The sequence below is a fragment of the Chlorocebus sabaeus genome, chromosome 6, assembly GCF_047675955.1.
Source record: "Chlorocebus sabaeus isolate Y175 chromosome 6, mChlSab1.0.hap1, whole genome shotgun sequence".
Lineage (NCBI taxonomy): Eukaryota > Metazoa > Chordata > Mammalia > Primates > Cercopithecidae > Chlorocebus > Chlorocebus sabaeus.
The window spans coordinates 42,388,780-42,415,220 of NC_132909.1; the positions used below are offsets into that span (position 1 = coordinate 42,388,780).

At 38.9% G+C, this 26,441-nt stretch overlaps 1 protein-coding gene and 1 pseudogene across 1 annotated transcript in view; one reads left to right on the forward strand and one right to left on the reverse strand.

Annotated features, from left to right (window-relative positions):
- Positions 1–26,441, reverse strand: part of LOC103234279 (uncharacterized) — a 102,385-nt gene that overhangs the window by 67,118 nt on the left and 8,826 nt on the right. The window contains 2 exon segments of the mRNA XM_037992347.2: positions 21,874–21,969; positions 22,477–22,603. Of these exon segments, the coding sequence (XP_037848275.2) occupies positions 21,874–21,969; positions 22,477–22,603 (223 nt within the window).
- LOC103234277 (large ribosomal subunit protein uL24-like) lies at positions 6,099–6,670 on the forward strand (annotated as a pseudogene).

A 26,441-nucleotide genomic window follows, 5' to 3' on the forward strand; every position in this document is an offset into this window, starting at 1 on the left:
AGTAGAGACGGGGTTTCACCGTGTTCGCCAGGATGGTCTCGATCTCCTGACCTCGTGATCCGCCCGTCTCGGCCTCCCAAAGTGCTGGGATTACAGGCTTGAGCCACCGCGCCCGGCCACAAAAATGGAATTTTTAAGCATTATTATAATGGTACAGAAAACATTTTTAATTATTCTCTAAAATTTGAAAATTAAAAGCATAGAAATCATTATAAACATCTTGTTAGTGAATATACAACATAAAAAAATATAATTCAAACATCAATGAAAAATTTGAGGGCAGATGTAATGAGAAAAAACATTTGCACGCCACTGAGGTTTTTTTCTTTTTACCAGACTGAAATATATTGTTGTATCTTTTAGAGGTGTTATGTAATCCCCAAGATAGCACAAAAAATATATTTGTATAGATACATAAAATAAGAAAGAAGTAAATGTATATCAACAAAAAAATAAAAAAGACACAAATTAAGAGAGAAAATGAGGCCCGGCACAGCGGCTCACGCCTGTAATCCCAGCACTTTGGGAGGCCCAGGCGGGCGAATCACGAGGTCTAGAGATCAAGACCATTCTGGCTAACATGGTGAAACCCTGTCTCTACTAAAAATACAAAAAAATTAGCAGGGCATGGTGGCGGGCGCCTGTATTCCCAGCTACTCGGGAGGCTGAGCAGGAGAATGGCGTGAACCTGGGAGGCGGAGCTGGCAGTGAACCGAGATCTGGCCACTGCATTCCAGCCTGGGCGACAGAGCCAGACTCCGTCTCAAAAAAAAAAGAGAATGAGAGACAAAGATACAAGAATCAAACAATAAAATAACATTAATAAGTCTGTTTCAGAGTTTATATATATACACATACATATATATAACTAACTTTCCAACCAAGAGACATACGTTCAATAAAGTGATTTATTAAAAAAATGTTGGGGCCAGGCACAGTGGCTCACCCTAGTAATCCCAGCACTTTGGGAGGGGGAGGCCAAGGCAGGCGGATCACGAGGTCAGGAGATTGAGACCACCCTAGCTAACACAGAGAAACCCTGTCTCTACTAAAAATACAAAAAATTAGCCAGGCGTGGTGGTGGGCGCCTGTAGTCCCAGCTACTCGGGAGGCTGAGGTAGGAGAATGGCGTGAACCCGGGAGGTGGAGCTTGCAGTGAGCCGAGATCGCGCCACTGCACTCCAGCCTGGGAGACAGAGGGAGACTCCATCTAAAAAAAAAAAAAAAATTTGGCTGGGTGCAGTGGCTCAAGCATGTAATCCCAGCACTTTCAGAGGCCAAGATGGGCAGACCACCTGAGGTCAGGAGTTTGAGACCAGCCTGGCCTATATGGTGAAACACCATCTCTAACAAAAATACAAAAATTAGCTGGGTGTGGTGGTACCCACCTGTAATCCCAGTTATTTGGGAGGCTGAGACAGGAGAATCACTTGAACCTGGAAGGCGGAGGTTACAGTGAGCTAAGATCATGCCATTGCACTCCAGCTTGGACGACATAGTGAGACTTTGTCTCAAAATAAATAAATAAATAAATAAATAAATAAATAAATAAATAAATAAAAATAAAAATAAAAAACCAATGTAGAAAATAACCTATATGTGATGGCCCGTTCTCAATTCTAAGTGCGTTAGTTTTAAGCAGGTTACATGGAAATAAAGTGATAAAGAAGCAGAGTGTTCTGAGTCACCAGCTGCCTCCTTACTGCCTTCTCTTTTACCCAGCAGCCAGGCACCTATGGGTCAGGGTCCTTGCAACTACCCTCTCCCCACCCCACCAACAAATTTAGGTTAATTTGCAACATAGATAATTGTACCCTTTCTTATCAGCTAAGTGCAGCCACTAGGGCCACAAGTCAAAAGTCTGAAGAGTCCTGAACAGTTGCGATGCATTTTGGGCTGCAACAAAATGCAACAAGACAACTCAAAAGGAAACACCTAAAGCCCTTGCCAATAGGTGACATCTGGGAAGATTGTGGCCCCATAGTAGTCAGCCTATGAGGAACCGGGGGAGGGGCCTGTGCGCTGACAAATTGTTTGCTGAAACTGTGCTGCGTGTGCCTGCATGCCAGACACTCAATCTCGCAAGACTGTCATTAAAAGTCTCACTTTCGCTGTTCTCCAGGTCTCTGAGTCCATTCTTTGGGTTTGGATGGGTGAGTTTGTTTCTCACACCAAGATCCAACTTGCCTTTCTACAAGAGTCAGCTAAAATCTAATGATAAAAAAGGACTGAAAGTGGCAAGATGGATTTAGACATTCCATACAAATATTAACCAAATGAGAGCTGAAAAGGCCAAAATAATATCACACAAGCTACATCTTAAGTCAAAAACTGTCACATTTTATAAAATATACTTTAAGTCAAAACTGCAAAGAGACAAAGAAGGACATTAAACAATAATACAGGCTGGGTGCAGTGGCTCACACCTGTACTCCCAGCACTTTGGGAGGCCGAGGCGGGCAGATCACGAGGTCAGGAGATCGAGACCATCCTGGCTAACTCGGAGAAACCCCGCCTTTACTAAAAATACAAAAAATTAGCTGGGCGTGGTGGCGGGCGCCTGTAGTCCCAGCTACTTGGGAGGCTGAGGCAGGAGAATGGCATGAACCCGGGAGGCAGAGCTTGCAGTGAGCCGAGATCGCGCCACTGCACTCCAGCCTGGGCAACAGAGCGAGACTCTGTCTCAAAACAAACAAACAAACAAACAAATAAAAAAACAATAATACATTCATTTACTGGGAGCCTATGTATATATATGTGTTTGTGTGTGTTTGTATCTCACATTAAGTTTCCAAATATATATAGCAAATATTTACAGAATGGAAAAAACACCTAGACAGTAATATAATTATGGTAGGACATTTCAATACCCAACTTTCTGTAATAAAAATAATACAAGACAGAATATTAGTAAGTGAAGAGAGGACTTGAAGGCAGTATAAAACAATTATTTCTAACAGAGGTATAGAGAAGACGCCTCAACAATATCAGGATGCATGCCCTTCTCAATAGCTCATACAACATTCCCCTTGATAGACCACCTGGTAGGCAAAAAAAGAAGTGTTAACAAATTTTTTAAAACTGAAAATTTATGAATTACATTCTATGACCAAAATGAAATGAGTATAAAACAGGCAAAACCTGAAAAATTTACAACTATATAGATATTAAACACACTCTACAGCATGCTCCTGTTCAAAGGCTGAAATAATATTTTGAAGATGTCCATACTGCTCAATGTAATACAGAGATTTAATGCAATTTTTTTAAAATTTCTCATTGCATTTTTGAGGAAACAGAAACAGCAACCCCAAAAGTAGTATACGGACTCTCAAAAGACAATAAAGTACCCAAAGTCTTCAAAAAAAAGGGAACAATGTTGAAGTCATTATAGTTCCTGATTTCAAACTACATTACAAAGTTACAGAACAAAAACAATTTGGCATGAGTATAATGGCTAAAAAGTAGACTAATAGGCCGGGCATGGTGGCTCACGCCTGTAATTCCAGGACTTTGGGGAGGCCAAGGCAGGTGGATCACAAGGTTAAGAGATTGAGACCATCCTGGCCAACATGGTGAAACCTTGTCTCTACTAAAAATAAAAAAATTAGCTGGGCTTGGTGGCATGAGCCTGTAGTCCCAGCTACTCAAGAGGCTGAATGAAGCAGGAGAATCGCTTGAACCGGGAAGCAGAGGTTGCAGTGAGCCAAGATCGTGCCACTGCACTCCAGCCTGGGTGACAAAGCGAGACTCTGTCTCAAAAAAAAGTGAGCTAATAAAATAGAAGTTAGCACATATATAAATGTTCACATGGATGGCCATATGAAGTTATTTGCCTACCCATAATTATTGCAGCATCGTTACTGAAAGCCAATAGGTAAAAGGAATGCAAATTTCTGTCTCCAAATTATTCAGTAGATATAATTTAAAATATAAAAATACTGGAATATCACCTAGGACTTAAAAAGCCAAAAATATTCTAACAACTATAAAGATAAACTTTGATGACATTATGCAAAATGAAATGAGTAAGCCACAAAAAGAGACTGTAGGAGATATATGAAGCAGTTATACTCTTAGAAAAAGAAAACAGAGTGGTGTTTGCAAAGTGCCAGAAAATCAGAAAAATTGGTTCTTGTTTAATGTGTACTGAGATTTAGCTTTGCAACATATAAATGTTCTAGAGATAAGTTGCATAACATTGTCATATAATTAATAAGACTAAACAGTATATTTTATTTTTTTCAAAGACGGAATCTTGCTCTAGGCTGGAGTGCACTGGCGTGATCTCAGCTCACTGCAACCTCCACCTCCCGGGTTCAAGTGAGTCTCCTGCCTCAGCTTCCTGAGTAGCGGGACTACAGGCACCACCTTGCCCGGGTAATTTTTGTATTTTTAGTAGAGACAAGGTTTCACCATGTTAGCCACGCTGGTCTCGAACTCCTGACCTCAGGCAATCCGCCAGCCTTGTCTCCCAAAGACTTGGGATTACAGGCGTGAGCCATTGCACCTGGCCTAAACAGCATATTTTAAAATGTTTGATAATAAATTTTGATATGTGGTTCTGACAAGTAAAAATAAATACCTAAAAAAGATACAAAGTTATGATAGTTTGTATATAATCTTCAAATCCAAGAGTGTTTCTCCCACACAAAAATAATACAGGTTCACAATAGATATTGAAATAGGAGATGACTGCTCACCTAGACAAGATTGAACAACCATTTACAACAAACCTACATAACAAATATATGTCATAAAAAATACAGAGATAATATTTATCCGGGGAAACAAACAGAGATAATTATATTGGCAATAGACATATGGCTGATTTGTATTTGATTCTGCTCCAAACTGCCTTAAATTGTACAGAGTTAAACATTGTCATACACAATTATAATATAAACAAAAACATCAAAACACAGTTAACTGGTGTGAAGTGGCATACCCTAAAATATATAACATAAAAATATAAAATCGCAAAACAAAAGAAAACCATGGAATGTAAAACTTATTGGACACCATCAAGTACATCAATATATTCATGAAATAAATCTTAGAAGACGAATATAGGGAAAAAGTAATACAGAGGTAAATTAAAGAAAAAGAAAGCTGAGAACTTCCCAAATTTTGATGTAATAAAAAAATTCTAACCAATAATACTTAATTCAAAGTAATTTTACTTGAAAAACAAAATAAAAATAAAGACTTTCCTAAATTAAATTTCAGGGTGTTCATTACAACTAGCACAGTCCTACAAGAAATGGTATATGGCAGCCAGACACAGTGGCTCATGCCTATAATTCTACAGCTTTAGGAAGCCAAGGCAGTCAGATCTCCTGGGACCAGGAGTTCAAGATCCAGTCTGAGAAACACAGACTCTGCACATAAACAAACAGAAATGCTAAAATGAATCCATTTTGTTGAAAAATAAAATGATGCTAGATGGCATCATAAAACCATATGTAAATATAAAGCTCTCTATTAAATGTAAATATACAGACAGAATTTTTTACTATCATAATAATGGTACATAAAACCATTAAAGTTCTGTAAATATCCTGCCTCAGTCTCAGGTGCCCACCACCACACCCAGCTAATTTTTGTATTTTTAGTAGAGACGGAGTTTCACCATGTTGGCCAGGCTGGTCTCAAACTCCTGACCTCAGGTGATCCATCCACCTCAGCCTCCCACAGTGCTGTGATTACAGGTGTGAGCCACCATGCCTGGCCTTATTTTTTCAACTTTAAGATGTTTTATGGGGGAGCGGGTAAGGTCGGCGGGCAAGCGGGTGTAATCCACAGCCATCCGTTCTTGGGCATGGTGGCTTCTGACCGCGGGGGTACCGAGAGTCTCCCGTCGGCCGAGTAGCAGCCAGGAAGGGGAGGCCGGGATGGTTTTTTTACCTGTTGGCCGCTTAAATCAAGGGCCGCCGGACCGGAAAGGGATGGAGGGACCGGGGATTTGGGGACTTGAAAACGAGTTGAGGAAAGGGAGCCTGTGGAAATAGACTCCAGTCTGAGCAATGTCGTTTCCCAGAGAATGGTCTCGAAGTAACTTCTCGGTAAAGTCTTCACGGAACTTCCAGACCACACTTGCCTACTGGGAGACTTTTAGGACCCGAGACGTGTGCAGGCTTTTCCAGCCAAAATGAAGTTTAATCCCTTTGTGACTTCCGACCGAAGCAAGAATCGCAAAAGGCATTTCAATGCACCTTCCCACATTGGCAGGAAGATTATGTCTTCCCCTCTTTCCAAAGAGCTGAGACAGAATTACAACGTGCGATCCATGCCCATCCGAAAGGATGATGAAGTTCAGGTTGTACGAGGACACTATAAAGGTCAGCAAATTGGCAAAGTAGTCCAGGTTTACAGGAAGAAATATGTTATCTACATTGAACGGGTACATTGAATGGGTGCAGCGGGAAAAGGCTAATGGCACAACTGTCCACGTAGGCATTCACCCCAGCAAGGTGATTATCACTAGGCTAAAACTGGACAAAGACTGCAAAAAGATCCTTGAACGGAAAGTCAAATCTCGCCAAGTAGGAAAGGAAAAGGGCAAATACAAGGAAGAAACAATTGAGAAGATGCAGGAATAAAGTAATCTTATATAAAAGCTTTGATTAAAACTTGAAACAAAGGAAAAAAAAAGATGTTTTATGTAATCTCCATTTTAAGATAATTACAATATACTTCAAGATGATTACATATTTATAGAAAGTATGCAAACCAAAATGAAAAAATAAAGCATGTAACAATGAAGTTAAAATAAACAAAAATTAAGGTAGTAAAACAGGAAATGAGAAAAAACTTATCTACAAGAAACACATAAAATAGGAACAATGAGGTAGTTTCCACAGATCAACAGACTTAGTCTTTCCCCCTGCTGGCTGTGAGAAATCCGGGCAGTACAGATGTACGGAATTTCCCCCACTGCAGCACAGCCACTCCACCAAGGGGCAGCCAGAGTGCTTTGTTAAGTGGTTCCCAGATCTCATGCATCCTGACTGGGTGAGACCCCCCCAATAGACATCATCAGATAACTTATAAAGGAGTGTTCCCACTGTCATCGGGTCATTCCCCTTCTGGGACAAAGATCCCAGAGGAAGGAGCAAGCAGTCATCTCTGCTATTCTGCAGGCTCCACTGGTTGACACCTCCAGGTGTGGGAGAAACCCACGCAAATAGGGTCTGAAGTAGATCCCAAGCAAATCACAGCAGTGCTACAGAAAAGTGGCCTGATGGTTAGAAAAACAAACAGAGGCTGGGCGCGGTGGTTCATGCCTGTAATCCCAGCACTTTAAGAGGCCGGGGCAGGAAGATCACAAGGTCAGCAGACTGAGACCATCTTGACTAACACGGTGAAACCCTGTCTCTACTAAAAATACAAAAAATTAGCCAGGCATGGTGGTGGGTGCCTGTAGTTTCAGCTACTCAGGAGGCTGAGGCAGGAGAACAGCGTGAACCTGGGAGGCGAAGCTTGCAGTGAGCCGAGATCGCACCACTGCACTCCAGCCTGGGCAACAGAGCGAGACTCCATCTCAAACAAAAAAAAAAAAAAAGAAAAAAAGAAAAACAAACAAACAGAAAGCAACAACAAAAACAGCACAAACAAAAAAGTCCCCACAAGAATCCCATCCAAAGGTCAGCAGCCTCAAAGATCCAAGCTAGAAAATCTCACAAAGATGAAAAGAATAAACCAAAAAATGCTGAAAACTTAAAAAGCCAGAGTGCCTCTTCACCAAATGATCCCAGCTAGCATATCTCCAGCAAGGGCACAGAACTGGGCAGAGGCTGAGGTGGATACATTGACAAAAGTAGGCTTCAGAAGGTGGTTAATGATGAACTTTGCTGAACTAATGGAGTATGTTCTAACCCAATGCAAAGAAGCTAAGAACCATGAAAAACACGACAGGAGCTGTTAACCAAAACAACCAATTTAGAGAGGAACATAAATGACCTGATGGAATTGAAAAACACAACATCAGAACTTCACAGTGCAACCACAAGTATCAATAACCGAGTAGACCAAGCTGAGGAAGGAACTTCAGAGTTTGAAGACTACCTTGCCGAAATAAAACAGGCAGACAAGATTGAAGAAAAAAGAACAGGAATGAAAGAAATCTCCGAGGTCTATGAGATTATGTAAAAAGACTGAACCTATGACTGACTGGGGTACCTTGGATAGGGAGAAAGGAACCAAGTTAGAAAACATCCTTTAGGATATCATCCAGAAGAACTTTCCCAACATAACAAGAAAGGCCAACATTCAAAATCAAAAAATCCAGAAAACCCCAGTAAGATACTCCATGAGAAGATCATCCCCAAGACACAAAATCATCAGATTCTTCAAGATTGAAATTCAGGAATAAATGATAAGGCAGTCAGAGAGAAAGGCCACATGACCTACAGACAAAAGTTCGTCAGACTAACAATAGACCTTTAAGCAGAAACCCAAGTCATAAGAGATTGGGGGCCACTACTCAACACTCTTAAAGAAAAGAATTTCCAGACAAGAATATCCAGGAAAACTAAGCTTCATAAATAAAGGAGGAATACAATCATTTTCAGACAAGCAAATGCTGAAGGAATTCATCACCACCAGGCCTGCCTTGCAAGAGCTCCTGAGAGAAGGGCTAAACATGGAAAGAAAAAAAAACCATTACTAGCCACTGCAAAAACACACTGAAGTACAAAGACCAATGACACTATGAAAAAACTACATCAAAGAGTCTTCAAAATAACCAGCTAGCACCATGAAAACAGGATCAAATTCACACATAGCAATATTAACCTTAAACTTTTTTTTTTTTTGAGATGGAGTCTTGTTTTGTCACCCAGGCTGGAGTGCAGTGCACAATCTTGGCTAACAGCAACATCTGCCTCCCAGGTTCAAGCAATTCTGCCTCAGCCTCCCGAGCAGCTGGGATTACAGATGTGCACCACTATGACAGGCTAATTTTTATATTTTTAGTAGAGGTGGGGTTTCGCCATGTTGGCCAGGCTGGTCATGAACTCCTGACCTCAGATGATTCACCTGCCTCAGCCTCCCAAAGTGCTGGGATTACAGGCATAAGCCACCGTGCCTGGCCTAATCTTAAATTTAAATGGGCTAAATGCCCTCATTAAAAGACACCTAATGTCAAGCTGGTTAAAGAGTCAAGACCCATTGGTGTGCCATATTCAAGAAACCCATCTCACATGCAAAGACACACACAGGCTTAAAATAAAGGAATGGAGGAAAATTCATCAAGCAAATAAAAGAAAAAAAGAGGAATTGAAATTGTAGTTTCTAACAAAATAGACTTTAAACCAACAAAGATCAAAACAGAAAAAGAAAGGCATTACATAATGCTAAAGGGATCAATTCAAGGAGCATGCAGATTTATAAAACACATTCTTAGAGACCTACACAAAGGGACTTAAACAAACTCCCACACAATAATAGTGGGAGACTTTAACACCCTACTGCCAATATTAGACCAATAATGGAGACAGAAAAGTAACAAAGATATTCAGGACTTGAACTCAGCTTTGGGTCAAATGGACCTGACAGATATCTACAGAACTTTCCAGCCAAGAACAACACAATACATATTCTCCTAAGTGCCACATGGCACTTACTTTAAAACAGATCACATAATTGGAAGGAACACTCCTTAGCAAATGCAAAACAACTGAAATCATAACAGTCTCTCAGACTACAGTGTAATCAAATTGGAACTTGAGAGTAAGAAACTCACTCAAAACTACACAAGTACATGGAAATTGAACAACCTGCTCCTGAATGACTTCTGGGTAAATAATAAAATTAAATCAGAAACCAAGAAATTATTTGAAACCAATGAGAACAAAGAGACTATGTACTGGAATCTCTAGAACACAGCTAAAGCAGTGTTAAGGGGAAAATTTATACCACTACATAGCCACGTCGAAAAGCTAGAAAAGATCTCAAATTGACACCCTAACATCACAACAAGAGAACCAAGAGCAAACAAACCCCAAAGCTAACAGAAGACAAGAAATAACCAGAATCTGAGTGAAACTGAAAGAGATAGAGAAAGAGATAGAGATAGAGACAAAAAAAACCTTCAAAAAATCAGTGAATCCAAGAGCTATTTTTAAAAAAACATTAATAAAATAGATAGAACACTAGCTAGAGTAATGGAGAACAAAAGAGAGAAGAAATACACACAATACAAAATGATAAAGAGGATACTACCACTGACCCCACAGAAATATGAACCATCAGAAAATACTATAAACACCTCTATGCACATAAACTGAAAAATCTAGAAGAAATAGATAAATTACTGGACACACACACCCTCCCAAGACCGAACTAGGGAAAATTTGAATCCCTGAATAGACCAATAACAAGTTCTCAAATTGAGCAAGTAATAAATAGCCTACAAACTAAAAATGCCCAGGGGCAGATGGATTTACAGCTGAAGTCTACCAGAGGTACAAAGAGGAGTTGGTACCATTTCTTCTGAAACTATTCCAAATGATAGAAAAAGAGGGACTTCACTCTAACTCATGTTATAAGATCAGCATCATTCTGGTACTAAGGTCTGGCAAACATATAACAACAACAACAACAACAAGAAACTTTAAGTCAGTATCTCTGATAAACATTGATGCAAAAATTCTCAATAAAATACTGGCAAACCAAATCCAGCAGCACATCAAAAAGCTTATGCACCGCGATCAAGTCAGCTTCATCCCTGGGATGCAAGGCTTTTTCAACATAAACAAATCAATAAATATAATTCATCATATAAACAGAACTAAAAACAAAATCCTTATGTTTATCTCAATAGATGCAGAAAAGGTCTTTGATCAAATTCAACACACCTTCATGTTAAAAATGCTCAATAAACTAGGTATTTATGGAAAATACCTCAAAATAATGAGAGTCATTTATGACAAACCCACAGCCAATATCATACTGAAAGGGCAAAAGCTGGAAGCATTCCCCTTGAAAACTGGCACAACAAGAATGCCCTCTCTCACCACTCTTATCCAACAGAGTATTGGAAGTTCTGGCCCGGAAAATCAGGCAAGAAAAATAAATAAGGGGTATTCAAATAGGAAGTCAAACTGTCTGTTTCCAGATGACATGATACCATATCTAGAATGCCCCAGTATCAGCCCAAAAGCTTCTTCAGCTGATAAGATGCTTCATCAAAGTCTCAGGATACAAAATCGATGTGCAAAAATTACAAGCATTTCAATACATTAACAATAAACAAGCAGAGAGCCATATCATGAATGAACTTCCATCCACAATTGCTACAAAAAAGAATAAAATATCTAGGAATAGAGCTAACAAGGGAAGTGAAGGACCTCTTTAGGAAGAACACAAACCACTGCTCAAGAAAATCAGAGAGGACACAAATAAATGGAAAAGATAGAAAGAATCAATATTGTAAAAACAGTCATACTGCCAAAAGTAATTCAATGCTTATCCCACTAAACTATTACTGACATCTTTCACAGAATTAGAAAAAACTATTTTAAAATTCATATGGAACCCAAAAGACCCCATATAGTCAAGACAATTCTAAGCAAAAAGAACAAAGCTGGAGGCATCATGCTATCTGACTTCAAACTACACCACAAGGCTATAGTAACCAAAACAGCCTGGTACTGGTATAAAAACACACACATAGACCAATGAAAAAGAATGCAGAACTCATAAATGACTGCTTATCTACAACCATCTAATCTTTGAAAAATCTGACAAAAACAAGCAATGAGGAACAAACTCCCTATTTAATGAATGGTGCTAGGAGAACCAGCTAGCCATATGCAGAAAACTGCAATGGGAACCCTTCCTTACACCTGTACAAAAATTAACTCAAGATGGATTAAAGACTTAAATGTGAAACCCAAAACTATAAAAACCCTAGAAGAAAATCTAGGGAATACCATTCAGGACATAGGCATGGAAAAAGATTTCATCATGAAAACGTCAAAAGCAACTGCAACAAAAGCAAAACTTGACAAATAGAATCTAATTAAACTAAAAACCTTCTCCACAACAACAACAAAAAAACTATCAACAGAGTGAACAGAATCGGAGAACATTTTTGCAACCTATTCATCTGACAAAGGTTAATATCCAGAGTCTAAAAGGAACTTAAGGAAATTTATAAGAATAAAACAAACAACTCCATTAAAAAGTGGGCAAAGAACATGGACACTTCTCAAAAGAATACATTTATATGGCCAAAAAGCAAACAAAGCTCAACATCAGGGATCATCAGAGAAATGGAAATCAAAACCAGAATTAGATACCATCTTATGCCAGTAAGAATAATGATTATTATTATTTTTTATTTATTATTATTATTATACTTTAAGTTTTAGGGTACATGTGCATAACGTACAGGTTTGTTACATATGTATACTTGTGCCATGTTGGTGTGCTGCACCCATCAACTCGTCAGCACCCATCAACTCGTCATTTACATCAGGTATAACTCCCAGTGCAATCCCTCCCCCCTCCCCCCTCCCCATGATAGGCCCCGGTATGTGATGTTCCCCTTCCCGAGTCCAAGTGATCTCATTGTTCAGTTCCCACCTGTGAGTGAGAACATGTGGTGTTTGGTTTTCTGTTCTTGTGATAGTTTGCTAAGAATGACGGTTTCCAGCCGCATCCATGTCCCTACAAAGGACCAAACTCATCCTTTTTTATGGCTGCATAGTATTCCATGGTGTATATGTGCCACATTTTCTTAATCCAGTCTGTCACTGATGGACATTTGGGTTGATTCCAAGTCTTTGCTATTGTGAATAGTGCCGCAATAAACATACGTGTGCATGTGTCTTTATAGCAGCATGATTTATAATCCTTTGGGTATATACCCAGTAATGGGATGGCTGGGTCATATGGTACATCTAGTTCTAGATCCTTGAGGAATCGCCATACTGTTTTAAAAAGTCAAGAAACAACAGATGCTGGTGAGGCTGTGGAGAAACAGAAATACTTTTACACTGTCGGTGGGAACGTAAATTAGTTCAATCATTGTGGAAGACAGTATGGGAATTCCTCAAGGACCTAGAACCAGAAATACCATTTGACCCAGCAATCCCATTACTGGATATATACCCAAAGGAATATAAATAATTATATTATAAAGGTATGTGGATGTGTATGTTCATTGCAGCACTATTTATAATAGGAAAGACATGGAATCAACCCACACACCCATCAATAGTAGACTGGATAAAGAAAATGTGGTACATATACATTATGGAATACTATGCAACCATAAAAAAGAATAAGATCATGTACTTTGCAAAGGCATGGATGGAGCTGAAAACCATTATCCTCAGCAAACTAATGCAGGAACACAAAACCAAAAACCACATGTTCTCACTCATAAGTGGGAACTGAACAATAAGAACACATGGGCCAGGCACAGTGGCTCATACCTGTAATCCCAGCACTTTGGGAGGCTAAGGTGGGCAGATCACGAGGTCAGGAGATCAAGACCATCCTGGCCAACATGGTGAAACCCCATCTCTACTAAAAATACAAAAATTAGCTGAGCATTATTAGGTGCGTGCCTGTAATCCCAGCTACTTGGGAGGCTGAGGCAGGAGAATTGCTTGAATCGGGGGTCGGAGGTTGCACTGAGCTGAGATCATGCCACAGCACTCCAGCCTGGCGACAGAGGGAGACTCTGTCTCAAAAACAAAAAAACAAACATGGACACACAGAGGGGAACAACATACACTGGAACCTGTCAGAGTAGGGGAAACAGCATCAAGAAAAATAGCCAATGCATGCAGGGCTTAATACCTAAGTGATGGATTGATAGGTGCAGTAAACCACTATGGGACATATTTACCTATGTAACAAACTTGTAAATCCTATACATGTATCCCAGAATACACAAAAAATAATATTTTTTAAAAAACAATAACAATGAAACTGGTAATAGTAACTTTATTTCTTTAAGCAATCATTTTAAATATAAATTAATTAAACTACTTAATAAAAAAATGTAATCCCAGGACTTTGGGAGGCCCAGGGGGGCTGATCACTTTAACTCAGGAGTCTGAGACCAGACTGTACAACATGGCAAAACTCTGTCCCTACTAAAACAAAAACAATAAAACAAGCTGGGCATGACGGCACATATTTGCAGCCCAGCTACTTGAGAAGCTGAGATGAGATCATCTGAGTTTGGGAGGTTGAGGCTGCATTGAGCTGTAATCATGCCACTGCAAACTAGCTTGGTTGACAGAGTGAGACTCTATCTCAAAAATAAATAAATTTATAAAAAGAAAAAGAAATAAGATGCCTGAGTAGTTTAAGTAAAAAAGCATACAATATGCTGTCTATAACAGACTCATTTTAGCATTGAGTCAAATAGGCCGAAAGTAACAGAATGAAAAGAATCTATATTCCATGCAAATAGTAATCATAATTGGGTGAGGTGATAGTAATTATATTGAGTATAATATGCTTTAAGTCAAGTACTAACATGAGACAAACACTGGTATTATATAATAGCCAAATGGGTCAAGAATCTATAACTATCATATCTATCTATTTATGTTTATATGTGTGTGTGTGTGTATATGTGTGTGTGTGTGTGTGTGTGTGTGTGTATATATATATATAAAATCAGGACTCCAAAATATATAAAGCATATTTTGGCAAAGGTAAAGCAAGAAATACATAGCAACATAATAATTGTAGACATCAAGATCCCATTTGCAATAATAAATAAAAATTTAGATAAAAGATCAATAAAAAAACAGCATTATAGACTGTATTAACTATTTTGCATATAGACAAATACCTGAGAGTGGATAAATTATAAAGTAAAAAGGTTTATTTGGCTTACAATTTGGCAGACTGTATAAATAGTGTGTGCCAGTCAGTATCTGCTTCTGGTGAGGGTCTCAGGAAACTTACAATCTTAGTGGAAGACAGAGTAGCTGGACATATCACATGGTAAGAGACAGAGCAAGTGTGAGGTGAAGGAGACAGGTTATTTTAATGAACCAGCTCTCATTTGAATTAATGTAGTAAAAACTTTGATTACTAAAAGGATGGTGCCATGGCATTTATGAGAATTTGTCCCTATGACCAAAACACCTCCTACCAGGTTCCACATCCAATATTGAGTATTAAGTTGCAGCATGAGCCTTGCAGAACATGGACATCCAAGCCATACCACAGACCAACCAGGCTTAACAGCATGTACAAAATTGTCCAGTTAAAAGCAAGAGAATATACAATATTTTTATCTGGACATGATATATTCTGTTAGGACACATAAAAAGTCTTATTAAAGAATACCACCTGGGCCGGGCGCAGTGGCTCACGCCTGTAATCCCAGCACTTTGGGAGGCCAAGACGGGCGAATCACGAGGTCAGGAGATCGAGACCATCCTGGCTAACACGGTGAAACCCCGTCTCTACTACAAAATACAAAAAAAAAACTAGCCGGGTGAGGTGGCGGGCGCCTATAGTCCCAGCTACTTGGGAGGCTGAGGCAGGAGAATGGCGTGAACCCGGGAGGCGGAGCTTGCAGTGAGCTGAGATCCGGCCACTGCACTCCAGCCTGGGTGACAGAGCGAGACTCCATCTCAAAAAAAAAAAAAAAAAGAATACCACCTGAGAGTAGTGGCTGATACATCTAATCCCAACAATTTGGAAGATGAAGGTGGGAGGATCACTTGGGACCAGAAGTTTGCTACTAGACTGGATAACATAATGAGACTGGGTCACTACAAATAATCAAAAAATTAGCGAGGCATGGTAGTGCATGTCTGTAGTCTCAGCTACTCAGGAAGAAGAAAAGATCACTTGAGTCAAGTGCAAATATGTGCTGAGGTTGCAGTGAGCCAAAATTATGCCACTATACTCCAGCCTGGGTGACGGAGTATGATCCTGTTTCAAAACAACAATAAATATAAGACAACCAAAATCATACACTGTGTGTTTTCTGCCCACAACTGAATGAAATTAAAAATTAAAAGCAAAAGTAGGCCGGGTGTGGTGGCTCACACCTGTAATGCCAGCACTTTGGAAGGCAGAGGCGGGCAGATCACCTAATGTCAGGAGTTCAAGACCAATCTGGCCAACATAATGAAACCCTGTCTCTACAAAAATACAAAAATTAGCCAGGCATAATGGTGGGTGCCTGTAATCTCAGCTACTCGGGAGGCTGAGGCGGGAGAATTGCTTGAACCCGGGAGGCGGAGGTTGCAGTGAGCCAAGATCGTACCATTGCACCCCAGCCTGGGTGACAGAGTGAGACTCTGTCTCAAAAAAAAGCAAAACTAAAACTGTCAAATCCAATAATATATTTAAAAAAAAAAAAAAAAAAAAAAAAACACATGAGCCAAGTGTAGTGGCTCAAGGCTGTAATACTAACATTTTGAGAGGCCAAGGCAAGAAAATTGCGTGAGTCCAGGACTTATAAAATAAAACTAAGGCCAAGAGCGGTGGCTCATGCCTGTAATCCCAGCATTTTGGGAGGCCAAGGTGGGCGGATCACTTGAGGTCAGGAGTTTGAGACCAGCCTGGCCAACATGGTAAAGCCCCGTCTCTACTAAAAACACAAAAGTTAGCCAGGCATAGTTGCAGGCACCTGTAATCCCAGCTACTCAGGAGGATGAGGCAGGAGAATTCCTTGAACCTGGGAGGCAGAGGTTGCAGGGAGCCAAGATCATGCCATTGCACTCCAGCCTGGACGACAGAGTGAGACTCCATCTCAAATCAATCAATCAGTCAATCAATCAAACACACTCTTCAGCTCAAGGTTCAAAAAGTTTAATTTAGTTAAGTTGTCAATACAACCTACAGTGGTGAACAAATTCAATATTATCTCTATAAAAATCACAATAGCACACTTTTATTACACAAATATTGTTTAAAATTTTAAAATTTGATTATGAACTATAGCCAAACACCCATGAAAAAGAATAAACAGGCATTAAACTTCCTGATTTTTAAACATATTAGGCAAGGTGCAGTGGCTCACGCCTGTAATCCCAGCACTTTGTGAGGCCAAGGTGGATGGATCACCTAAGCTCAGGAGATCGAGACCAGCCTGGTCAACACTGTGAAACGCTGTCTCTGCTAAAATACAAAAATTAGCCACGCATGGTGGCGCACACCTGTAATCTCAGTTACTCGGGGGGCTGAGGCAGAAGAAGTGCTGAAATCCAGGAGGAGGAGGCTGCAGTGAGCTGACTGAGCCACTGCACTCCAGCCTGGGTGACAGAGCCAGATTCCATCTCAAAAATAATAACAAAAAAAAATTAAAAGCTACAGTAACAAAAACAGTGTAATATTGACACAAAGGCAGATAAACAGATGAAAGAATAGAATACAGAGCCCAGAAATGAAACCTTTTGTAAATAATCAAATGATCTACAAAGCTGCCAAGAGTAAACAATAATCTTTTCAAAAACTAATGTTAAAAACTAAATATCAATACTGATAAAATAAGGTTGGATCGTTTCTTTGAACCATATACAAAAACATTTTAAGTAAAATACTTAGACATAAAAAAACTAGTAAGTCTCTTAGAAAAAAATTAAAAGAAAACAGGACATTGGTCTTGGCACCATTTTCTTAGATAAGACACTAAATGCATGAGCAACAACAAAAAAAATTATACTATACTTCAAAATTTCTGCACATTAAAACAAAACATTTAACTGAGTGAAAATGCCTTCTAGCAAATGGATAAGAATATTTCCATATTACATGTGATAGTTAATATTCAAATATATATAAAACTCTTAAAACTGAATAAGTTAAATAACTTGATTTGAAAATTAACAACTGAACTAAATTTTTATCATAAAAGATACACAAATGAAAAAAGCATTTGAAATGACATGCAAAATTAGTAATTTGTAGAGAAACACATAAAAAAACAATGAAAAATGAAATCATGTCATACCCACTACAATGACCACTATAAATTATTTAAAAACACCAAATCTGTTGATGATGCAATGAAAATAAAACTTACGTTGATTGTTGGTAGAAAACAAAGATGCAGTCATTATTTTTGAATGTTATAAATGTTTCTCAAATAATTAAAAATGGAATTATCATCAAATACAGCAATCCTGTTTAGCAATTTAAAATATGTAACACATGACCTGGAAGACGTATTTGAACATCTATGTTTATTGTACTAGTATTCACAGAAGCTAAAAGGCTGAAGCAACCCAGTTGTCTCTTGATTTATAAACACATCAAAAATGTAACATGTGTACAGTGAAATATTATTCAGTCTTAAAAAAGAAAATCTTGCCAAGCGGTGTGACTCACACCTGTAATCCTAGCACTTTGGGAGGCCGAGGTTGGCAGATCACCTGAGGGTCAGGAGCTCGAGACCAGCCTGGCCAACATGGTGAAACTCTGTCTCTACTAAAAATACAAAAAATTAGCTGGGCATGGTGGCACACGCCTGTAGTCCCAGTTACTCGGGAGGCTGAGGCAGGAGAATTGCTTGAACCCAGGAAGCAGAGGTTGCAGTGAGCCGAGATTGCGTCATTGCACTCCAGCCTGGGCGACAGGAGACTCCGTCTCAAAAATAAAAAATAAAAAAAGAAAAAAAAGAAAATCTTGTCACAGTTTAAGATAAACTTTGAGAATATTATGTCACCTGAAAAAAGCCAGTAACGAAATGATGGCTACAGTGTGATTCCACTTATATGAGATATCTTAATTAGTCACACTCATAAAAACAGAAAGAGGAAGGGTGTTTGTCAAGGGCTGGAAAGAGGGTAAAATGGGTTGTTGTTATTTAACGGTATTGAGTTTTAGTTTCACAAAATGTAAATATCTAAAAGTCTTTTGTATAACAATGTGAATATAATTAACATGACTGCCTGAAATGTAGAGTTGTGTTTTTTTTTTCTTTTTTGGAGACAGAGTCTCACTCTGTCAAAAAGCTAGAGTGTGGTGGTACAATTATGGCTCACTTGAGCCTCAAACTCTGAGGCTCAAGTAACCCTTCCACCTCAATCTTGCCACTAGCCTGAACCACAGATGCACAACACCATGCCTGGCTATTTTTAATAAACATCTTGAAAAACATATGTCCATATTTTCCCAGACTGGTCTCAAACTTTTGAGCTCAAATAATCCTGGATTACAGATGTGAGCCACCACCATGTCTGGCCCTAAAATGTACACTTAAATAGATTTAAGATGGTAAATATTATGTGTTTTTACAACAATTAATTTTTCTAAAGGAAAAACTGAAAAAAATAGTTTTATAAATCTTTTCAAAAATTACCTTCAAATTATAAAAGTACACAAAGGTGAGAGAAACACCATCATTAAACACATGGTGAAAATAAGAGATGGCGAAAATATTTCCATGACTACTCACTTAGATGAGATAAAACCACTGAAAATTAGTTAAGAAAGAACAAATACAAGATAAGCCATAACCAATATTGGGGTCATATTTATAGATAAACAGACACACATATATATCTAATTGTGGCAGACATATGGCTGATTTATCTCTTAATTACAAGAGATAAACCGAATTGCAAGCTGTCCAAAATTATAATACAAAAGTGAAACAAAAAAAACACAATAACTCGATGTTAAGAAACCTACATTAACAAAACACTGAAACTGCACAATAATAAGTGACATATTTACTCATAGAATCTGCTGTGCAACACTGATATACCATTACAAAAGAATTTGTCTGCATAACTACAGTAATCCTCTCTGGTACTCAATAAAAGCCATACTCATTCACATCCCGATATAAGGGCCATTATATATGAGCCTGACTGCAGAAACCTGCCCTACTGTCTGCTCTACAGATGAAAGCCCTGAAGAATATTCAGTCTGTCCAAAAATAAAATGGGGATTACAGCTACCCAAGCCCCTGTAACAAGCCAACTAAAGGTAGACCCTAGTGCAGTCCCAGCAGCCTTGTGACCAAGCTACACCCCCTCTCTACTACAAACCCGGACAGCATTCTATGACCCTGGAGACATAACAGAAAAAGATCTTTACCTACTGAAACCAGTTTACAGAAGCTTGAGGAGTTGTTTGCTCCTTCAAATTCACAGACACTAATGCAAAACAATATTGTGCCCATTGTCAATGCTTCTATTTTAACGTAGCACTGGAAGTATTTGGCAGAATAATGAGTCAAAAACATTTTTAAAAAGTCATTGAAATTGAAGACAAGTAAGTAAAAAGTTGCTGTTTGTGGATCATATGATTTTATATATAAAAAAACCATGAACACTACATTGAAATTTGTCTGAATTAATAAATACACTCAGTAAATTAGCAAAACATAAAATTAACATACAAGTATTAAGTTATTGTTCCATACACTTAAAACAAACTATCTAACAGAGAAAGAAAACAATTTAAAATAGCATTAAGATAATAAATTTCTGAGAACAAATTTAACCAAGGAAGTAAAAAATCTTTACAAGGAAAGATATGTTATTAATACAAGAAATTAGAGAAGACACAAATTTAAAAATATTGCATGTCTACAGATTGAAAAAATAAATATTGTTAAAGTGTCCTATTATCTTTTTTTTTTTTTTTTGAGACGGAGTCTCACTCTGTCGGCCAGGCTGGAGTGCAGTGGCCGGATCTCAGCTCACTGCAAGCTCCGCCTCCCAGGTTCACGCCATTCTCCTGTCTCAGCCTCCCAAGTAGCTGGGACTACAGGCGCCTGCCACTTCGCCCGGCTAGTTTTTGTATTTTTTTAGTAGAGATGGGGTCTCACCGTGTTAGCCAGGATGGTCTCGATCTCCTGACCTCGTGATCCACCCGTTTCGGCCTCCCAAAGTGCTGGGATTACAGGCTTGAGCCACCGTGCCCGGCCTAAAGTGTCCTATTATCTAAGTAATCTATAGATTCAATAAATTCCCTATCAAAATTTCAGTGGCATTTTTCTTCGCAGTGATGGAAAATACAATTCTAAAATTTCTAAGAAACTACAATAAACTTCAAATAGCCAAAGCAATCGTGAGGAAAAAGAACAAAGTAGAAAGACATCACACTTTATAATTTCAAACTATATATCAAGAATATAGTAATAAGAACAGAATAGAATGTGCAGAAAAGTTAACAACAACAACAAACAATGGAAAAGAAACCACTACCTCTTACACATTTCAAACATGATACAAAAAGAGAACTAAGAAAATAGTTTGGCCAGGTGCAGTGGCTCACACCTGTAAACCTAGTACTTTGGGAGGCCAAGGCGGGCAGATTGCTTGAGGTCACGAGTTCGAGACCAGCCTGCCCAACATGGTGAAACCCTGTGTCTAGTAAAAATACAAAAAAATTAGCTGGGCATGGCGGCGGGTGCCTGTAATTCCACCTACTCGGGAGGCTGAGGCAGGAGAATTGCTTGAACCCAGGAGGCGGAGGTTGCAGTGAGCCTAGATTGCACCATTGCACGTCAGCCTGGGCAACAAGCGTGAAACTCAGCGTCAAAAAAAAAAGAAAAAAAGAAAAGAAAAGAAAATAGTTTAACATAGAGTTTCTCAAAATCATGTAGATATTTGTGTGTCCCCAAAAACAATGGAAAAGCAGTCAGATTGTGAATCTCGTATGCCATGAAGAGGACTTTGGTTCTGACGGCAGACTTGAAGGGAGATCACCAAAGGGAAAGAATCCTTAAAGAATTTAAAAGCATAAGACAGAAGATGCCCCTATGCCAGAGAAAAATTTAAAAAAAAAAAAAAAAACCCTCAGGCTTCCCAGAAAATATTTGCTTTGGAACACAGCTTCTCAAATAACATTTTAAGCATTGGCTTTCTTTTTTTTTTTTTTGGACCTCTCATTCATGTCATCTGTTGTGTCACTCTCACCTACCTGGGGGTTCATCTGCCATCACATGTCTCTTCATGTTCCAGGGCTCTTTTCCTTGCTCTAGACAGGTGATCAGGTCTGGGTTAGAAACAGCAATACCTGCTTTATTAAAAATAAATAACATGAATCTTTCTCATATTCTTCAGTTACCAACCTAGTACCGTGCTTAGTAAAGAGGATGTATTAGAATATTCTAGAAAATTAATCCTAAAATACTAATTTATAACAGAAATTTCTAAGTATTTAGAAAACATTTTACATTTGTAGGTTCTTAATTTCACTACCTGGTATTCATTAATCAAAAATTGGTGGTGGCAAATAGATTTTAAGATATGGGCAACAATATTTTATGCCACTAAATTTCTGGAATTGCCACTAATCTAAAGTGAAGGATACAGATCAGCCCAGGAATGTGGAAAGTTTAAGTCAAGATAAAACATCCTGAAAAAATTCTTTTCTACATGGATAAATCCTCAAGATTTTCTTAAGAACAAGTATCAGAAACTCATTTATGCAAAGCATAAATTACCAAAAATTATTCTATGAAGAAAAGAGAAATGAAACTTTTAGGGTATATTAGTAATTGTGTACTAAAGTTATTCTCACCCAAGAAGACCAGGTTTCTGTAGTTCTCTAACATCACTTTCCTATACAAATCCTGCTGAGCAGTGTCCAGGCACTGCCACTCCTCCAGAGAGAATTCTATGGCCACATCCCTAAATGTCAATGGCCCCTGAAAAACACAAGCACACAAGACACACATATATTTACCAAGTGGCCATGGGCAGAATTTATTATTTGAATTAAAGTGAAATGAGAGAATAAAGAGAATTGCTTCTCACTTACAGGAATAGCTGAAATCATCTAATAATTTTTTTTTTTTTTTTTTTTTTTTTTTTTTTTTTTGAGACAGAGGCAACCTCCGCATGCTGGCTTCAAGCGATTCTCCTGCCTCAGCCTGCTGAATAGCTGGGATTACAGGCATGCACCACCACATCTGGCTAATTTTGTATTTTTAGTAAAGACAGGGTTTCTCCATGTTGGTCAGGCTGGTCTCTAACTCCCAACCTCAGGTGATCCACCCACCCTGGCCTCCCAAAATGCTGGGATTACAGGCGTGAGCCACCATGCCTGGCCCCAATCATTTTTAACACATAAATATTATCTAATGTTTTCTCGAACTCTGAGAGAAGATAATGGCATAAGATCCATAACACTGGTGTATGTGAGATACTTCTGTGGATGAGAAGTATAAAATTAAGGGCATAAACAAAAATTTGTACACTTTGACTGCTATATTTACATCATAAAATTTGAGTTGTGTTTATTTTTCAAACAAAAAAGACATGTTGAGTTAGAAGGTACCTGTCAACTTTAAAGGTGAACAATAAACTGGAGATCCTGTTGTGCAGATTTTTTTTCTTCAGAAGCTCTGGAGTAAAGTCTGAATTTCTAAATTTCTTTCTTCTTTTTTTTTTCTTTGAGATGGAGTTTTGCTCTTGTTGCCCAGACTAGAGTGCAATGACACCATCTTAGCTCACTGCAACCTCCACCTCCTGGATTCAAGTGATTCTGCTGCCTCAGCCTCCCAAGTGGCTGGGATTACAGGCATGCACCACCATGCCCAGCTAATTTTGTATTTTTAGTAGAGACGGGGTTTCTCCATGTTGGTCAGGCTGGTCTCAAACTCCCGACCTCTGGTGATCCACCCACCTCGGCCTCCCAAAGTGCTGGGATTACAAGTGTGAGCCACCACATCCAGCCAACAAATTTTTATGATGTGCTGATGCACATAGAAGAACATGGCATCACTGCTAAGATATTGCCCCTCAAACAGTAAATTATAGTCTGAATGTAACTATAACGATACATAGTTTTATACAAAGTTCAAGATACAGATATCTCCCATGTTCTGTTATTTTTAATAGTGATTTTAAGTAGTCTTTGTTTAGCACCATAGAGAGCAGATATCTCCTAATAATTTTTTTCAGAACTTTCTGGGTAATAAATGGCATTCTGTTTAAATAAGGATTTTCTTAATCCTGTTCTGCATAGAGTTAATAGAGAAAACAGATGAAACCTCAACATTACATGTTCTCCATCTTTACTAGGGACCCCAGCTTTCCCCCAATAGGAATCTTGAGTATTTACATCTCCCCATTTTAACAGCCACAAAGGGAACATTTTTAATAGTGCCGATTATAAATTCATGGTAGGAATTCTGCATGGCATATAAGAAGCCATGATGTAGAGAATGCAGAGAAAGCTCTGGTATATAGAAGGGAACTGTTCTGCAGAAAGCCTTGAATATTATAAGAATTTTAAAATGTAGTTAAAACAAACTCCTTAGGGAGGAAAAACACAAGTAGGGAAGTAAAGGTTTGCAAGTACTAAACGCATGGCATTCCATGAAGCAGAGTGCACACAGCTCTTCATCTGAGACATGTTTAGCTGAAAAAAGGCCATTTTTTTCTCTCCTTCTCTGAAAATCCTTTTAAGATAACATTCTCTGGACAAGTTACACCTGCATCTTGAGAATATTCATTTAAAAATGCCAGCACCACCTTTTTGTCTGCTGCCATCATGCGCACAAATAGAAGGAAAATCCTGCAGAAAAAGTCCACCCATTTCTCTGTCCTTTATAATAGAAGAGATTCAGGAACAATGAGGTGCTCTATGAATATAAAAGTATGTTTCTCTTTTCCTGTCCTCCGGTGCCCTCCCCTGCCACAGACACCAGCAATTTCTGCTACAGTAATGGAAATATGAGCCACACTCCCGTTCCTACCAAACCCAAACAGAACAAGCTCTGTGACCACTCTTTAGTACAAAGGTGGCACTTAGCTCTCATGAATGTATATTGAAGTCCTCATACTTGATTCTGACCTCACCTTAGAGTCACATGAGGCACTTCATTAAAACAACATGGATGCTTCCACCCACAACAATAAACAAAATCCGTGGAAAGGGCATAAGTACAGAGATTTCTGCCATGTAATCCTAATTAGAAGACTGGGCAGAGGCCAGGTGCACTGACTCACACCAGTAATCCTGGCACTCTGGGAGGCCGAGGCACATGGATCACCTGAGGTCAGGAGTTCAAGATCAGCCTGGCCCACATGATGTAACCTTATCTCTACTAAAAACAAAAAATTAGCCAGGAATGATGGCGAGTGCCTGTAATCCCAGCTACTCAGGAGGCTGAGGCATGAGAATGGCTTGAACCCGGGAGGCAGAGGTTGCAGTGAGCCGAGATTATGCCATTGCACTCCAGACTGGGTGACGAGTGAGAGCCTGTCTCAAAAACAAAAACAAAACAAAACAAACAAACAAAAAGACGAGGCTGATAACCACTTAGCTAAGCATTGCCTCTCAAACTTTAAAGAGCTTAAAACTCGCTTGGTAATTTTGGCCCCACTCTATGTAATGTGAATATGCAAGTCTGAAAAGGGTCCATGAATGGGTGTTTCAAACGAGTTCCCTGTCAATGCTGATGTTGTTCCCGCCGGGCTCATTATTAGCACTAGTGAGAGAAGCAGACATAGCACAGAGTCCCTTACACTCAGCACTCTTGTCACAACACAAATACTTCTGGTACAAATAAAACCAATCTCCATCTTAAAGTTTTATATTCTTTGCTGGCTGTTTAAAGTTTACAGAACAAACAGAAGGCAGCAATGTCTGAATAAATCTGCCTTTGGAAAATAACATGTACACACATACTAATGCAATGTTTATTAAGCAGGTACTACGGGCTTTAGAGTATATTACATTATACTGGGCATAACACATTATGTGATTTAATCCTAATAACACCCTGAAAGTTGACACTAAGTGTTCAATAATTCCCAGGATTTAGATAAAGGGTTCAGCATTTTTATTTCTTCCTCTGTTTCTCTGTCATGGATTTTGTTTTAAATGTATAGAATAAAAGCTAAATATAGGCAAATGAGAAGAACATAGAAAAAGTTTAATGTAGTTTAAATAAATTTTTATTGTGTATATATTTTCTTGTTTGTGGCTTGTGGAGCAACTGCTACATTGGCAGAAATAGAAAACAAGTCACTAAATGGAATGCTTCTGTAAGCACTAGTTTCAATATAAAATTTAAAAAATAAGAGCCTAAAATAAATAGTTTATTTCTCTTATTTATCTGTTTTTGGGTTTCAGAAAATTGTGAGCACCAGCTCTAGAAAGGCAGCAAGATTCACCAGACAAAACTCCAACCTTTTTTTTTTTTTTTTTAACAGAGTCTCGCTCTGTCGCCAGGCTGGAGTACAGTGGCACAATCTTGGCTCACTGCAACCTCCGCCTCCCAGGTTCAAGTGATTCTCCTGCCTCAGCCTCCTGAGCAGCGGGTATTACAGGCATGTGCCACCACACCCAGCTAAGTTTTGTATTTTTAGTAGAGACGAGGTTTCACCATGTTAGTCAAGCTGGTCTCGAACACCTGACCTCATGATCTGCCTGCCTCGGCCTCCCAAAGTGCTGGGATTACAGGTGTGAGCCACCACACCCGGCCAAAACTCTGATTTTTATAAATCAGTTTTGTGAGGCAAGGCTCTGGAGTG